Genomic DNA, 18,459 nt, shown 5'->3' on the forward strand with positions numbered 1-18,459 from the left:
TCCGATCATATCAATTATCCGACATAAGATCCTCAAAAAGAACAACTTATTGCACAATGCAGTCCATTCGACGCAACTGCTCCACAAAAGAGTTACATCTCATATCGTGTAAGAATCCCATCCCTATCCAAGTCGACGCACTTAATAATGCTGCAATATATTATTATGTTAGATTAAACATTCAAAATGCTATGTCTAGCACCCTTGGATCCTTATGTCACAACTTACCAAAATTATAGGTTAGGCTCTCACTATTTACATGCTTCCGCATACCTCCGATTGATGTTAGGAGTTTTCAAGGCTCCTAAAACAAATGTTGTAATATAAGTGATTGTCGACCCAGTTCTGAGGGATATCAAAGCACCGAGAATGCAAGTACTAGCTTAATCTAAGTGCGATCGTGTAATTTTGATGGGTTTTAAGATATGACTAAAACTAAAAAGCAATAACAGAATGATACTTTCTTGACTAAGGGAAAAGAGAACTCATGGGCATAGGGATTAGACCTTGGGTGATCAAGTTTCAAACTAAGGATGGCAAATGATCAATCAAACTATCGACCTTAAGCCTAGACACAATTCTAAGCAAGCTCTATGTCTAGATAAATGCTCATTTGCTAACATATCTCAAACATCAAATGTCTTTGGTTGAATAATATGATAGCAATCATTACTAACAAGTCTATTAGCTATTTTAGCACCTTTAACAACAAATGTCTTTGGCAAAGTATACTAAAAGCCTAGGAGAGTTGTCTCAGACATTTCATCAAACACCTTTTGGGTGAGAAATGCCTATCGATCAATTTTTGAGTGGCCGACTCAAAAGATGCATTATGAATACTCTACTAGCAAGGAACAAGAATGATCTACACTAAAACATCCTAGAACTAACCTAATCACCCTTAATCTCCCTAACCCATGAATTCAAAAGGTGATTACTCACTAATCTTCATGATTCCTCTTAAACCCATATTGGATTTCAGATTAATCATGTAGACAAATAGATAAGAAATCAACAAGAACACAAGATGAAAGCAATGAAATCTAAATCAAAAGAAGTTTTACTAGTTGTTCTCTCCCCAAAAGAGATTATCCGCCTCCAATGGCTTACAAAAGTACTTAACTTAGGTTTAGAAAGTGTAAAACGTCAAGACAAATGACCGAAAGGTCCCTGGAAAATCATAAGTTTCGACTGAGTAAATGACGCGCAGGGACTTCATGGTGTCACTCCAGGAAGTCGCTCTGGCTTGGGAGCTACCTTATGGTGTCGCTCTGGGAGGTCGCTCCAGGCCTATTTTTTGGCCTCCAAAGTGATGAAACGGCGAGTGATGTAGGTGGGTCGCTCTGGAAGGTCGCTCTGGGTTGGGAGCTACCTTATGGTGTCGCTCTGGAAGGTCACTCTGCGATGCTCGACCAGGATGGATATGCTTCTAGTAAATTGATCATAACTCCTTCATTACATCTCCAAATGACTTAAAACCACTTCCATTAGAAAGCTAACTCAATTTGTTGTGTCTCCACAAAATCTTAGCAACAGAAGATTTCTCTAAAGGCTCCATCCATGCTCATCTTTCACCCTCTTTTGGATCACAATGCTCCCAAACATCTCAAATCACTTCATGGCACACTCCAACACCTAATAAGGACAATGAATGCAAAATGCAACCTAGACATGGCTAAATCCTAATCTATATGATGAAAATGCTCATGGATGAATGGATAAAACAATGAAAATATGCAAGACATCACCAATACATCTTCATGACCATTCCAGACCTGAAAATTGAAAGCATTTTACTATGATTAGCTGAAGTTTCCACCCTAGGAAATGGAGGCTGGCTATCAATCACCACGTTCGTCTTCCCTTTTTGTTCAAATTCGTAGCATATATAAAATAGAATATATTAGGGACTGATTCTACTGGAGACTGATCTAAAGACCATTCGAAAATACAGAGTTGGGCACTCTACTTTTGTCCGGACTTTATTTAATATGGACGGGACACAATGCCATTCCCAAACAATACATTTTTTCCCAAATAATTGAAAAACATTTAGCTTCGAAGATCCTGGCATCAATACAAACCAAAGGTAGGCACAGTATAGAACCTGTTCAAAGTTGATGATACTGTTTCCTGGATAGCAGCTATTCAGTTATATCTTGTGTTTGAAGTAACATCTCTATGTTCTTTTATTTAAATGCTTCAAGAGCTTCTCTATAGTCTTGTTTTCACGTTGCGTAAATATACCGACCAAATTAGCATCTTAATAATCCTCCAGACATATATATATATATTTTCAAAACAGGGTTAATGAATTTGATTATTGTGTATTGCCCTTACCTATTTCTGAAGTGAAAGATCCAATGGCTTTAATTATTTGTTGCCCAATCGATCTTCTTCCTGGCCAAAGCAACTTCTTTCCTCATGGGGTCAGCTAAACCTTCAAGTTCCTGTATGTAATTCCACCACTAAGCTTCTTACTCATCAAGCAGGACATTACCAAGAAGAAGCAAATGGTTCTTCTTATAAAAAGGAAAGAGCTTTGATCCACATAAGTCATATAAGCCCCCAAAAAATATACTATATCATGTCTTTCGTGATATTGATCACTTCAGTTCTAGGCCTAACATTTAAGTTCGATCTTTTACGGAAACAATACCTAGAAGGAAAGTTTTTTGTTCAATCCAATTGTTAAATCTTGAAACAAAAATTTCAGGAATAAATAAGATTATTGTGAGGATGTAAAATTATATATAACTCACCAATCGCTCGTTTCGACACAACAAAGATGAGCTTAAATCCTTTTCCAAACCTCCCTCTTCTTCTTCTCGATCTCCCAGAAAGCTGACAAAGCTGTCCTCAACATCTCTTCGTCTTCCTTTGATATTTGGACGGTGGAGGAGCAGCGGCCGGACTTCAAATCAGAAAGTAAGATTGATCAGTTAGCCATTTTATAGAAAAAAGATTAACTTTGTTTTTTTCACGGATTGAAAGAGTGATGTTCAAAGGAAGAATGCTAACCTTTTTATAGGTGTAGATACACCGCCTTGCAGAGGGTTAAGTCATATTCAACGTCAGATCGTGTTCACGTCGGTCTATTGATTTAAGAAGGCGATAAGTCTGTAACTTGGAGCGTTTCGGTTGATTAGAAGTGAAAATTAAACGACACTATTTTCACGTCAATTTGAGCCAATCGAAAACTTGAAACTCCATTGATGGTGTCTAAGAACGCAGAAGAACCTCTTTTTGTGTCGGGATGGAGAAGTTGTTTAACCCTAATTTTGGCGTACACTTGATGAAGCTGGAAAGGGGTTTTTAACCGATGGGCTCGCAAATTCTTTAGTAAAACATAAAGCCCACAAAATGTTAAGTTTGGTCAGAAAAGCAAAACACATCGTATTAGTTAATGGACACGTGTCTACCTCATGTTTTCTTATTTGATGATGTGTCTCTCTAAAAAAAGAGTAAAGTTCTACTTTATGTTATTAGATTCATTCCGTTCCTAAAAGATGTATTCTTTAGAAAAAAATTGTTTCAAAAAGATATATTTTTTACTTTTTTAATGTATGATTTTATGAAAAAATGTAAGTTTCAAAAACATTAATGGTGTTTATTGAATTTCTATTGGCTAAAAGTTATGAAAAATTGTTATTCACAAAAAACAATGCATATTTAATGAATTTTCTTAATATATGTGAAAAGAGAAGAATATACATCTTTTAAAAACAGATGGAATATATACGAAAATTACTTTGGAAATAACATTAAATCTTTTTTTAGTTTTTATTAAGTGGATTTTTTCCTTATATATAGTAATTGATTATTGAAGGAAAATATAAAAAGAGACTGGGCACGTGCCACTGTATGTCTTCACCTATGTCCACCACTGCATATGACTTGTCGCCTTCTCTGTTTTTGGGAGACACGTTTCTTCCTCAAACTCTTTCCTATGTTTAAAACATATTTATGAGTTGATGGTAATGTAACAATATAAATTGAACCTTGGTATTAGCAATTATGAGTCTTATAGGGAATTTAATTACTGAATTGTATCGTCATGTAGATATTTTGCATGTGAATACCGACGTTGTCGACTTAAAACTAAGTCCGAACATATCAATTTAATAAATAAAAAAATAACAGGAGTGCAAAGAAAACACTAATTACAGTACTGTTATTGTAGGCTCAACATATATCTACACATATATATATATATATATATATATATATATATATATATAATACACGCAGTATCATCGTCTTCTTGCATAATATTTTTTTCTGCTCTCGTCTCCTCTCACTACCTAAAAGAAAGATGGTTCTAAGCCGAACGACCACCGAAAGTAACGAACCTGTTAGCTCGACGTTTGGATCTCGCTATGCCCTAACTGCACTTCCCAAGTAATTAAGAAGGAAAAATCTTTTAATTCTTCTTACTGTTAATGAATTTTTTTAACGTTAACGAATTTACTCGTTAAATAATGATGGAATTAATTGAAGATATGAGATTGGTGAGAGCTCGATACCAAAGGATGCTGCGTATCAGATCATTAAAGATGAGCTAATGCTTGACGGTAACCCGAGGCTGAACCTGGCCTCGTTTGTGACGACGTGGATGGAGCCAGAGTGTGACAAACTCATTATGGACTCTATCAACAAGAACTATGTCGACATGGACGAGTACCCTGTCACTACCGAGCTCCAGGTCTCTTTATATTCCTAATTTCATAATAAGTGATGGTGCTGCCCAGATCTCATTTTAATTTCTAGTATTATTTGAACCAAACTGAAATCGCTCTAAATGATTTGGAAGGGTCACATTTGTGCAATGGGTTTTAACAAAATTCTAGGTTAAGAAATATTGTAATATATCTTGTATTTGTTAAAGAAAAAGTAGACAAAAAACCCGATAACAAACCGCGTCCGCGTAGAATGAGATATTTACAAAATATTTGTTAAATAATAATTTTTGAAAAGTATTTTTAATAATAAAACATTATAACAAATATATTTAATGATTTATTAAAATAAAACTGAAAAGATTTTTTTTAATCAATTGAAGTATAATATATATTTTGAAATTTTGAAATTATTGTATACTTTAGTTTAAACAATATGTATATATATATATATATAGGTATTAGAATATATTAAATGAACTGTTTTCTTCATTATTATAATCATTTGTATCTCTTGTAAAGTTTTAAAATATTGATCATGAAAATTTTAACTATGAATTTCTTACAAATTCAAAATATAAGATATATGAAAATTTAAAATTTTTTATATAAGAAATGTGATTGTTAAATTTATTTAAAAGTATGAAATTAAATAAAAATAGTAGAAGACACAAAAAATGTTATATGATCTATATTATGTAATATCATTAATTATCATATAGATTTTAAATCAGATTAAGTAATTTTGTAGTTTTTGTAAGAAGAAGATTGTTTTGAAGAATACTAATTAATTTTATAGTTAATTTAATCATAAATATGTTCAGATTTTGGACCAAATAATGAATGTCATATATCTATCTTATTAAAACTGAAGTACAAAATGGGATTGTTTATAAATGGATGAGCAAAATACGATTATTGATGCATATTGTTTATGATTGTACGTATAAAATATTATTAATTATAAGAAAACTTATTTGATGGTACATATAAAATACGATTAATTATATGATAACACATATTTTGTAACCTATGAAAACACATATATATATATATATATATATATATATATATATATATATATATATATATATATATATATATATATATATATATATATATATATATATATATAAAATAGTGATTATGGGTGGGCGTTCAGGTTCATTTTCGGGTCTTTTTGGGATTTCGTGTTCAGTTCAGATCTTTGAGGATTTGGTTCTGATTTGGAATAAACAATTTAAATAGGTTTGGTTTAAATATTTGGATAGAGAAATAATAATTATTTAAGTATTTTTGGAGTTTTGAGTATTTTTTAACTATTTAAGATATTTACGTTTAATTATTTGTATATATTTTCAAGCATTTATGCGAACTTAAAAGTATCATATATATTCTGGATGTTTTTATATATATTAAATCTAAAAATAATTAATATATATAAGTATATATATCTCTATTTTGGATACCCAAAATAATTCGGTTCAGATCGGATTAGGTTTCAATTCTTCAAATACCAAAATTTTGAATAATTCGGATATTTAATCAATTCTGGTTCCGATTTAGTACTACTTATTCGGATTGGGATCGGTTCGATTCTTCGAATTCGAATTTTTTGCCCAATCCTAATAAGTGACATAAAAAGCAAATAGCATCATATTTTTTTTTTTAAAATACACCCGCACAGGCGTGCGGGTCAAAATCTAGTGTATTATTAAAATTCAAGTACAAATTAGGTTTGTTTGGAAACATGTATAACAATTTTTTAAAAAAGTTTGTTTGGAAATATAGATTGTATTTTTTAAAAAAAGTTTGTTTGGAAATAAGAATTGCAATTTTCAAAAAAAATATGTTTGTTTGGAAATATAGATTGTAGTTTTAAAAAATAGATTTGTATGGAAATATGGATAGCAGTATATTAAAAAGAAAAAAGTAATGACTTATATTATTAAAAAAATTTGGAAATTCATTATATTATGAGAAACTATCTATTTATTACCTAATCGGGTTCGGTTTAGGTCTGTTTAAGTTTCGGGTTTCCGGAGTCAAAGATTTTTAAGCCTCATTCAGTTTGGGTTCACTTCGGATTTTTGCTGGTTCGGTTCGAGTTTGTATAATCCATTTAAATTACTTTTAAAATTTTAATCATTATATATTTATATGCTTTAAATTTCTCAAAAACTATAAAAATAATAATATACTAAATATAAATTTGAATAACATATGTCAGAATACCTAAACTTAACATATAAATTACTTTAGTTCAAATATTTAATAATCAATAATTATTTTAAGTATTTTTAGTGTTTTAAGTATACTTTTACTATTTTATATATTTACTATTGATTATTTGTATATATTTTCAAGTATTTAAACCAGCTTAAAAGTATTATATATATTATAGATGTTTTATATATATTAAATCTAAAAAAAATTAATATACATACGTACATAAATCTATTTCAGATACATTCGGGTATCCGAAATACTTTGGTTTGGATCGGATTCGGTTTTCTGAAAACAAAAATTTTGAATAATTCTGATTTATAATCAATATGGTTTGGGTTTGGTACTGTTTTTTCGGATCGAGATCGGTTCAGTTCTTCAGATTTGGGTATTTTGCCTAACTTTTATATTATTGACATGAAAAACAAATAGAAATATATTTTTGAAAAATATATCTGCGCGAGTGCGTGGATCAAAGTCATCCGCCTAGTTGTAATTATTTTAGCAACTTGAACTTATTTTTTATAATGATTCTAGTAATAACACATCATCGTAGCACAGTTGTTATAATATTATCAAATAATATAATACCCCGAGTTTGATTTAGTTTTTTTTTTCAAACACCCATGAGTTTGATTTAGTTTTCTTTTGTAAACGAATATCAAAAAGTAGGTTTGTGGAAATGTTGTTTTTACCGTTCATTGCTGACATATTAAGGTTGTTGGAACATTTCGTTTCCTAGGTTTCCTAGATACGCTGTGACTATTTGTAACAATAAAAGTAAGAAAAAGAAGAGTTTTCCAGTTTCAAAAAAGAAGTTTTTCAAGTAGTGTTTTCTGTAGAATCCGAACGTATAGAAGTCAAACAAACTTAATAAAAAATTTCTCTTTTATTAATCTCTCAATGCTTTAGAAAATCACTCAAAAACTAAAGTTCTCACACAATCACAAAACTCTTATGTTATGTCACACTTTGACATCTCCATATATAAGCATATAAAGTCTTAAACTCTCTAGACATATGATATTTAGAAAACTCCTAAATATCTAGGATTTTCCTATTTCCTAACTCCATATTTGGTAGAAAATAGATAACTTATTTCTCAAGTTATTTCAAGTTTAAATCAACATTCTCCCTCTTAAGCTTGAAGTCAGTTTTCAACACATCTTTCACTCCTATGAGCTCTCTCATTTCTTTAAATTTTGTTCTTCCTAGACGCTTGGTTAGTATATCAGCTCTTTTCAGGACTCTGGCTACATGATGCACTTCGATCAATCCATTGTGGACACATTCTCGAATAAAATGATAGCGACGATGAATGTGTTTGCTGCGGCCGTGAAACACAGGGTTCTTTCTCAAAGCTATGGCTGATTTATTGTCAATCATAATTGACACCACCTTGCTCTTGATCCCTGTGATCTCCTCCAAAAGGTCTTGAGGCCAAATAGCTTGCTTAGCTGCATCAGTCGCCGCCATGAACTCGGCCTCGCAAGAAAATAGCGCCAGTCTCTTGTTTATGTGAACTCCATGTGATTGGACTGTTTGCAAAGTAGAAAACGTTCCCTGATGTGCTCCTGCCATCATCCTCATCAACATTATGAGAACTGTCGCTGTATCCTTCCATTTTTGCATTACTTGATCGACTGAAACTAAGACCATATGATAATGTTCCCTGCAAGTACCGCAACACAACCTTCGAAGCTGCTTCATCAGATACCTTCGGAGATTGCATGTATCTACTGAGGACGCCTACCACAAAAGAGAGGTCAGGTCGAGTGTGCAACAAGTATCTGAGACAACCTATGTTCCTCCTATATTCCTTTTCATCACACTTTCTTCTTCCTGCGCCTTAGATAACTTCAATACCAGGTCCATTGGTATATGAACTGCATTGCAATCCTTTAACCATGTTTGAGATAAGATTCTCATAGCATATCTCTCTTGTTTCAGTGTGATTCCTCCTTGATGTTGAACCACTTCAATCCCAAAATAATAAGTAAGCTTTCCCAAGTCACTCATTTCAAAGTTCTCGGCCATTCTTTTTTTAAACTCAGTTATAAGTTCAAGACTTGTGCCTGTGACCAACAGGTCGTCCACATACACGGCTACTAGGAGAGCATCATCTTTCTCTGTCTTGCGATACACGGCTGGCTCCTTTGAACATTTAACAAAACCCAAGCTTCCAAGCACCTTATTAAGTTTCTCATTCCAAGCTCTCATATGTTGATCATGAATTCGATCCATTGGACATACCAATCTTGTAATTACGTCTCCTACCGTATGGTGAAGGGCTACAAAAACGTGCTCTTTTCTGTTTTTTTTTTTGGCAAAAACTTGTGGTCGTAAATAATCATTTTTAATTGATTGGAAAAACAGAACCGATGTGTAAATATGATAGCTCGACTATTCAATGCGCCTCTTGGAGACACTGAGACCGCCATGGGAGTAGGAACGGTTGGATCTTCTGAAGCTATCATGTTAGCCGGATTAGCCTTCAAAAGGAACTGGCAGAACAAACGCAAAGCTGAGGGTAAAACCTATGATAAACCCAACATTGTCACCGGAGCCAATGTTCAAGTAAGTATAACATCTTTCTCTCTCTATTTCTTAACATTTTAGGAAATAAAATGGTGAGAAGCGTAATAATTAGCAAATATAAATGTAGTTAAACATATTTTCAGAAACAATATTCTAGAATATGTTATGTATTACTGCGATTGTTATTTTCAAAAACCATTTGTTCACATAGATTAATACATTCTCTTTAATCCATTTTTGTTGAAGAGTTTAGTTTCGATACATATGTTTTTCTTCAGTATTATTACAAATTTTGGTTTTTAAAAAGTACATTTAGTATAATTACTTCCAAACCCAAAATTACTTTCAGGTGTGCTGGGAGAAATTCGCTAGGTACTTCGAGGTGGAGCTAAAAGAAATCAAGCTTAGTGAAGGTTACTACGTGATGGATCCAGAGAAAGCAGTAGAAATGGTAGACGAGAACACAATATGTGTTGCTGCCATACTTGGGTCAACACTCACCGGTGAGTTCGAAGACGTCAAGCGCCTTAATGACTTGCTGGTCAAGAAAAATGATGCGACTGGCTGGAACACTCCAATCCACGTTGACGCGGCAAGTGGAGGCTTCATAGCTCCGTTTATTTACCCTGAATTGGAATGGGACTTTAGGCTTCCTTTGGTGAAGAGTATCAATGTGAGTGGTCATAAATATGGGCTGGTCTATGCTGGTATTGGCTGGGTCGTGTGGAGGACACAACATGATTTACCCGATGAGCTCATCTTTCATATTAACTATCTTGGTGCTGATCAGCCAACTTTTACTCTCAATTTCTCCAAGGGTATCTATCTTTCGGTTTCTTGTTCGGTACTCTGAACATATAATGTTTGTTGATATAAATGTAATGTGATGAACGTTTTTGATTGTTTGTAGGATCGAGCCAAATTATTGCTCAGTACTATCAGCTCATACGTCTTGGCTTCGAGGTGAGTGTATTGACTCAAAAATATGTTTATGTAAATTCTTGTGTTAGCAATACATCTAATCCAAATTTTGCCGCGATGAATATATTCGAAATGTAAATAGAGGTAGGGTTAGAAAGAAGAAAAAAAGAATATATGGTCAATTTTCTTTTATGATTGTCGTCAATCTTTGTTACACATATAAACTTTTTAATACACATATATTAGTGTGAGGCACTTATATAGCCAGTGTGTTTCATTTGAATAGGGCTACAAGAATGTGATGGAGAACTGCAGAGAGAACATGTTGGTTCTCAAAGAAGGAATAGAGAAAACAGAGCGTTTCAACATTGTCTCAAAGGACGTAGGAGTGCCACTCGTAGCTTTCTCTCTCAAGGGTCAGAGTTTCCACAGCGAGTTCGAGATCTCTGAGATGCTACGCCGTTTCGGCTGGATTGTTCCCGCTTACACTATGCCTGCGGATGCGGAGCACATCACGGTTCTGCGTGTTGTCATTAGGGAAGATTTCTCAAGAACACTTGCAGAAAGACTTGTGGCTGATATTTTGAAGGTGCTTCATGAGCTTGATACCTTACCTTCCAAAATATCAAGGAAGATGGGAGCTGAGGATTTTGGCAATGTGAAAGGGAAGAAAGTGAAGAGGGAGAAGCTGATGGAAGTTATTGTTGGATGGAGGAAGTTTGTGAAGGATAGGAAGAAGATGAACGGTGTGTGTTAATGTGAAGTGTTGTGTTTGTGAATGAAAAAGGACATGGGGTTTGATGAAAGAGTTGTGTCGTGTTTGAGGCAATAATAAATCGTGAATTATATTAAGTTACAGCATATAAACCGAAACACCAAATTCAAAATCAAAACCAAAACTGAATATGTACTCAAATATATAAAATACAGTTTATATAACTTACAAATATTCATTATTTTGCTTTAAAATTACCAAATGTCTTTAATCCAAAATATTTAAATTTATACAAGTTACCGATACTTAATCTGAAAAACTTAATGTATTTGTGCCAGATTATGTGAAATTAACCAAATCGGATCAAATTGGTTCCAAAATTTTATTAGATATTAGCTATTTTCAAACATTTTTATTTGAACCAAACTATAAAATGAGAAAACCAAATTTATTTCACAAATAACTAGAATTGAACGAGAATCGAACTGAAAACTAAATGCCCAAACCTAGCCTAGATTATATGATAAGGTTGAAACCCATATTGAGCCTTTTTGATGTACGCCATATGAGGCACACAACTCATTTTATATGTCTAACTAGATTTTGATCCACGCTTTTGAAGTGAATGTTTTGTTTATTTAAAAGAGAATTGTTTTTGTAAAATGTAAGATTGTTTATAATTGCAAAATATTCAGAAATTTTATGTTTGCTTATAATACATTTATAATTGTGTTAAGAAAATCATGGAGTGGGAGGCTCTGATCAAGGTGACGGAGTTGCTTAATTTCCTTGGTCTGGTCAACTATTATTGTCAGTTCATCAAGGGATATTCAAAGAAGGCAACACCGATTTTGTATTTTGTAAAATAAATTTTGAGACAAGACTCACACACTAGCTAGACATATTTACGTCCTAGTTATGTTTTTGTATTGATTATTCATGTTGTGGTTCTGTGTGAAAGGCTTAACATCTTTCGAACTGATTTTCATACTAGAAGACATGCATGTTTTATTTTTCTTAGGATCATCGTGAAGAATGAAAATGATAGATATGATTTTATTTATATTCCCCTCATAGGCGAAAAAGTTTACAGGTGCATAATATATCTTAGGAATATAGTCTTTATATTTTGAAAATTCCTATATTTCCAGTATAATAAATCTTAACAAATCACAAGCTTCTAATATATGGAAGTTGTATTGATCTTTTATTGTTTTTGAATCGAAATCTATAGATTTAAAATAGGAAACAGCGGACCTATGCGGCGTAGTGTTTCACAATTCTTAACAAAATTTAGTAGTTAGAGAAGTTTACAGAAATTTTTAATTTACCACAATTTGATATCATTTTCCAAATTTACCTGATAACTATTTTTATAAATACTTTAAGTTCGTGATAAAAAAGACTGAACTGACCTTTTTTAAATCATTTATTAATTTTATAATTTTTGTATAGAAGTTTATAAACCCAACCAAAGGGGGATTTAAAACTATTTTCTATCCAGGGCACAATATCATTTATAAATAAATTCATTTATACAAGAAAACTCTTGAAAAACATATATAAACTGTAGCGGTGGCAACATATAAAGTCAAAAATAACTTTAAGAGCCGATAAACCTGAGGATGTAAAAGGTGTTACTTTGTCTCCACCATCATACATGCAAAATCTCTAAGATCATTCAAATTAGCAAATTTTTTATCTTTATGGATGTTATCAATATAGCGACCAACTTGATGTTCAAAAGTCTTATGCTACGTATGTCTAAAATTTTCAGGATAGAACTCATAAAATCTCAGAACTTTTAAGTGATCAAACTCACGAAATGAATGGCTGGATCTCACAGAACCAATGCAACCAAGAAATTCAGTGTTTACCTAATCAAAGCGGTCATTAAACTCCTAAATTTTACATATCCAATACAGTCTAAAAACATTCCACCATGTAATGATGCAAGTTGGTTGTATTTGAACCAATTGCTTATTTTTGGTTGAATTCTTTTAATTAAACTAGGGTCGGTCCGCCCTACAGGCGGAATATATTTTACTTGTGATCTAGGTTATTTCTTTTTAATAATTTTGTGGCTTGTGTTTTAGATTTGCATTTGCAAGAGATATATATGAAAATGATTTTTTTTCTTTTAAAAAGTTTTAGGTGAGAAGGGATTATATGTGATAAGATGTATTTTGCTTGTTTACAATAGTGGTTTTGTCCAGAAAAATTAATTTTATGATACTGTATATTAGTTAAATTTTATCTACTAAATTAAATTATTTGATATATAATGTGTGTTGAATTTGATGATAGTATATAAATGAATTTTATCTGTAATTCAATTAAAACATCAGAATATTGAAATTTAACCCAAAAAAATTAAAGATGACTAAATTTTTTAAATTATTTGTTTATGTTTATATAAAAGTTATATATATATAATAGTTATGCTACTATTATTTTATCAAATTTTTTGTGATCAAATTATTTTATCGAATTAAGTTATATTTTACATATGTCCAGTTCAAGACCAGTAAAATTTATTAATTATTGTGTCTATTCATTTGTCGAGTATTAATTTATAAAATTTCTACAACATATATATATACATATTATTTATTTTTTTATTATTTTGTGTCGATATAATGAATATCCACTTATTGGTTATATATTATATTACCAAACATTATTGACTAAAGTAAGAACTTCATTGGTTGTACAATTTTTTAAGTGGATGAATTATCGGTTAGTATTTTGAAGCTAGTATTTTTCTAGGATCGGTCTGCCTTACGGACGGGATATACTTTACTTGTGTGTAGATATAGTAAACCTTCATCAGTGTTGCTATTATAAAAATATTTTTGTATCCCTGAGATGTAGTGTGCCTTAATGTCCTTTGCTAAATATTTTAAAATTAAATCATAGTATTTGTTGAACAATGTTAAAAAAGATCGGGAAAGGATTTAAGTTGAAACTCATGTATATTTGTTGTTTTGGCACTGCCTTATTGATCTTTTTATTATTATTTATTATGTTTTCTTTTTAAAAAGTTTTATCGACATGACTCGAACTCAACGCGCTAACCATCTGTTCCTTAATTTCTTCTACCCCGATCCCTTGTTCCTTAATTTCTTCTACCCCGATCTCTTTTTAACTATCTCTATGTTTCTTGTGTTTCTGATTCACCGGATGATCCATTAAGCTTACAACATCCTCTATTTATACAAACTTTTAGAAGTTCCACATTTCGTACGAATGTCCCATTTTCCTATTTCACCTACAAAATTAACTGACTGATCTTTGTGCAAGCATATTGAAGTTAAGCTTTGAAGTGAGATGTTGCAAAACAAAGTTAAAATTGAGGCCCATTAATAATCTCCACCTGGTCCAATTTTAACCTTCTCTTATTTTCTCCGTCACCAAAAATCAAACAAAAGCCCCCTTTTGTCTTCTTCTCCACACCGAAAAACTTCATCTTCGTTAACCTCAAAGTTTATCCTTGCACCGAATCCCCTTGCCGCTGCTTTGTCTGAAAAGAACCCCAAAGCTTCTCGACTCCAATAAACTCTTGTTTGTTTCCGTTGTGATGACAATCTCATCGACTCCGTCGAGATTACGTTGTCGTGTCTTTAGAGCCCCGATTTACTGGATGGTAAAAAATAACTCGATTCCATGCGCCTCCAGTCGCCATATTGTCAGCTTGAGAGCTATTTACGACTCTCACTCATACCTCCCTCCTTACCCGATTAAAGCTTATCCTTACCCTATTTGATGACATGGCGGGCTGAGAGGAGAAAAAACACTACTTTATATAATAAAATTACATAATCTTAGCTACGCACGAAATGTTTATTTTTTTTTTGTTTTTTTCTTGGTTTTGAGGTGTTTAATATACAGTTGTTTATGTAAATGGTTTTCTTTCGATGCATATTATAGATAATTTTAAACTTTATTATGACGGTAAATTATTATTCATCTAAACGGAAAAAATAAGATTAAAATATTGTATCTCAACATCGGTGGTAGCTGTTGATTGGTGGTAGCTAGGCATGGGCGTTCGGTGGTCTGTTCGGTTTCGGTCCGGGTGATTCGGATTTTTGGTGTTATGTTCATAAGTACCATTCGGTTTTTACTAATTATCGGATCGGGTTCGGTTCGGTTCTTTCCGGGTTCAATTCGGATCGGATTTAACCAATGTTTAACATCGTACAAAAATATATCTTTAAAAACCTCAAAAATTTACCAAAAAAATTTCAAAATATATAAATTATTTACAAATCTAATTAAAAATTAGTTAAACTATCTAAATTAACTAAAAAGTATTCAAAATAACAAATAAAACAAACTACAAAAATATTTTGAATACTCTAAAATATCTAAATCACCTTAATATATATAAAAACATTAATATATTTAACTAATTTCAGATATCTCCGGCTCCTAATTCGGATTTCGGTTCGGTTCGGATTATAACCAAATTCTAAAGTAGTAAGCTCATAAGTCCCATTCGGATATTTTTTGTAAAACAGTTCAGATTCGGTTCGGGTTAAGGTTGGTACTTCGAGTTGAGTTAAAAAACGTGCATGCCTATGCCTATGCCTAGTGGTAGCTATGTCAACGTCAAGTCTGTTGATTGCATGGGGATTGTAATCGGTTAAAATATGAGTGCAACGCGATGAGTGCTATTTGCGTTGACACGGATAAGGGATGTGTAGTTAGTTGACCCGCCCTTTCCGTTTAAATTTTAAATGAAATGTGGACCGGTTAAACCGGACAGATTCGATCTCTAACCCTACCAATCAGAGTTTAATCTGCAGAACTAAACCAATCTTAACTCTACTTGCTAGTTTTCTAATACTGCTTTATTCTATCATAAATTAGAAAAAGAAAATATTATACTTACAACAAATTAAACTATATTATGAAAGTTTATGGTTGTCGATTCTATTTACATCATATACCAAATTGAATTATTTTATGAAAATAAATCACTGATGATTCTGTTTACATCATATTAAAAATCTGATGTAAAGTTTTTCTCTAACATAATATGTGCTTAACTAATGATAAATTGTATTTATTAGCTAAAATACAAAAATCTTAATGTAAAATCATTAATAAATTCTTAACTATCTCATTAGATTAGGTAGACTTTTGCTATAAAAATAGAATACTGACGGTACAAAAAACGGATCTGAAACACAGGGTATATGTTCACAAACTATAAGTCAAGGTAATACTGGCTAATATCGTATAAATTGTACGCTAAGGGGGGGTTATTGGGCAAAGAATTCTAGAGGAATTGTTAAATTTTGAGATTTCATTGTTATTGGTTTGTGAATTTTTAAAATCTAAATAAAATCCATTGTAATTGGAGTGATGATTTTTAAATTCCACTCAAAATCCTTTGTTATTGGAAAAGTTTAGTTTTCATTGATTTTAAAATTCTATTAAAATCTATTGTTATTGAGATGTAAATTTTCTTTGTTTTTACTCATAATACTCAACTTTGAGAATATCATTTATACCCATAAGATTTTTGAAATCAATGTAATAAAATACATTCACATACAAAATCTCAAATTGAAGAATGAAATAATATTCAAATCACAACTTTAACATAATACAATTCACAACTTAAAAAATAGAAAATAAATAAATTTAAAATTAAAAATAAAAATTGTAAATAGTTTTAAAAAGGACTTTTGAATTTTTTTAAAAATCATTTCAAAAATAATAATTCAAATTTTTTTTACAAAAATTCAAATTTAAAACATATATTTCAAAATTATATAAAAAAATATTTTTTATTTTTTATTATTTATATATCTATAAATTAAGAAGTAGAAATTAAAAATTTTGGTCATTTTATTTTTTGAGATCTTTTTTGTGACAAAAACATTTTTAAAAGTTTTTTTAAGAATTTCCTTAATTGAAATGATTTTCTTTCCTATTTTTTATACCACCATTAATTTCTTACTTTAAAAGTTAATAACAATCAATAGAATTCTTCTATACAGAAGTAATGAAAATCTATGTAAAAGTATTTGATAAAATTTGTTAAATTTAATTAATTTGTAAAATCCTCTCAACTATTTTTTTTGTCAAATTCTACAGAAATTCATGTTCCAATAACCCGCCCTAAATTTGAAAAAGGCGGCAACGTTTTCATAAATACGTGGTGGCGATTCGACCGACAATGTCGTCTTATTACATGAAAAACAAAAACACATAACAAAATGTATTAATAAACCTTTTAACCGAGAAAAGGGTAGTCAGTGTAAGTGTGTAACCCACGACAGGATCAGAAGTATAAAACGTCGATCTATCATACTTATTCAACGCCGCATCAACTTCAAACCTCTTTGGCAGATTCGGGTTCACCAGAAACCACCGACCATAAGCCACCAGATCAGTCATTCCCTTCTCCACCGCACTCCCGTCTTCCCTCTTGAAACCTCCAGCGGCGATGAAAGTCCCCGAGAAGGCTCTCCTCATCGGCGTTAGCATGTGAGGACACTCTGTTACCCATTGTTTTCATCCTCGCTTCGATCACGTGACAGTATAAGATTCCGTATTTGTTCAGAGACTCCGCCATGTGAACCGCTAACGCTTGTGGGTTTTGTAATGATCCACCGTAATCGTCAGTTCTGTCGTTCACCGTGTCTTTCATGAAATTGGTCGATCAGATAGCCATTAGCTCCATGGATCTCTACTCCTTCGAAGCCTGCAAGCAATAACAACATTCAAGTACACGTATATAATGTAAGAGCCTTCTTGAACAATATCATAGAATAATGTTCAACACTTTATTATTCTCAAATTTATCAAAATTTTTTTGACCAAAATAGCATTGATTAAAAAAAATTTGAAATATTTTTTTATTTTATATTTGGATTTGAGTTTAGTGATTAAAATTAGGCATGGGATTTCGGGTATTCGGGTCGGTTCCGGAAAAGAACCGTTCGGGTCCGGGTTTTCGGTTATTTAAAAAATGTATCCAATGAGTTGTAACACCCGTCTCTTTTACACTCGAGCTCGACGTGCTACTAATCAACAATTCATATCTCAAATCCGTAAAAAGGTCGACTTTTTATGTGACAACCCGCCCCGTGGGACTACCCGCCCATGGGCCCAGGCTCACAGCGCTGCAGCGCACCGACCCCAACCCCTCCATTATGAGTTCTCACTAACTCCATAATTAGGTTGTTGGTGAGCCTCGAACCCAGGACCTCACCCTTTAACAGCATTCCCACAGGACAAGCTGTCACCAATTGATACGGTTCGGTTTCGGATCGGGTACGACCGGTTCCGGGTCGGTTCGGTCTTTTGATAAAAGTAACCATATTCAATCCGAAAAATGGGTACCCAATGTTTCGGTTTAAA

The 18,459-nt window shown here is 32.2% G+C and overlaps 1 protein-coding gene across 5 annotated transcripts; it reads left to right on the plus strand.

The window, feature by feature from the left end:
* Nucleotides 1–4,233: 4,233 nt before the first annotated feature.
* Nucleotides 4,234–11,216, plus strand: LOC106426880 (glutamate decarboxylase 2). 5 transcript variants are annotated; one of them, XM_013867615.3, is made up of 8 exons: nt 4,575–4,705; nt 8,151–8,774; nt 8,856–8,901; nt 8,994–9,188; nt 9,282–9,482; nt 9,793–10,261; nt 10,354–10,406; nt 10,651–11,216. In XM_013867615.3, the coding sequence occupies exons 4-8, from the start codon at nt 9,126–9,128 to the stop codon at nt 11,119–11,121; spliced, it is 1,257 nt and encodes a 418-aa protein (XP_013723069.1). In that variant the 5' UTR covers nt 4,575–4,705; nt 8,151–8,774; nt 8,856–8,901; nt 8,994–9,125; the 3' UTR covers nt 11,122–11,216. The 5 variants fall into 5 exon arrangements, with proteins under 5 accessions (XP_013723067.1, XP_013723069.1, XP_022575235.1 ...); XM_022719514.2 differs by having other exon boundaries at nt 8,151–8,691; nt 8,822–8,901; XM_022719518.2 differs by having other exon boundaries at nt 8,151–8,517; nt 8,822–8,901.
* The last annotated feature ends 7,243 nt before the right edge of the window (nt 11,217–18,459 follow it).

Source organism: Brassica napus, chromosome A6, assembly GCF_020379485.1.
Source record: "Brassica napus cultivar Da-Ae chromosome A6, Da-Ae, whole genome shotgun sequence".
NCBI classification, from domain to species: domain Eukaryota; kingdom Viridiplantae; phylum Streptophyta; class Magnoliopsida; order Brassicales; family Brassicaceae; genus Brassica; species Brassica napus.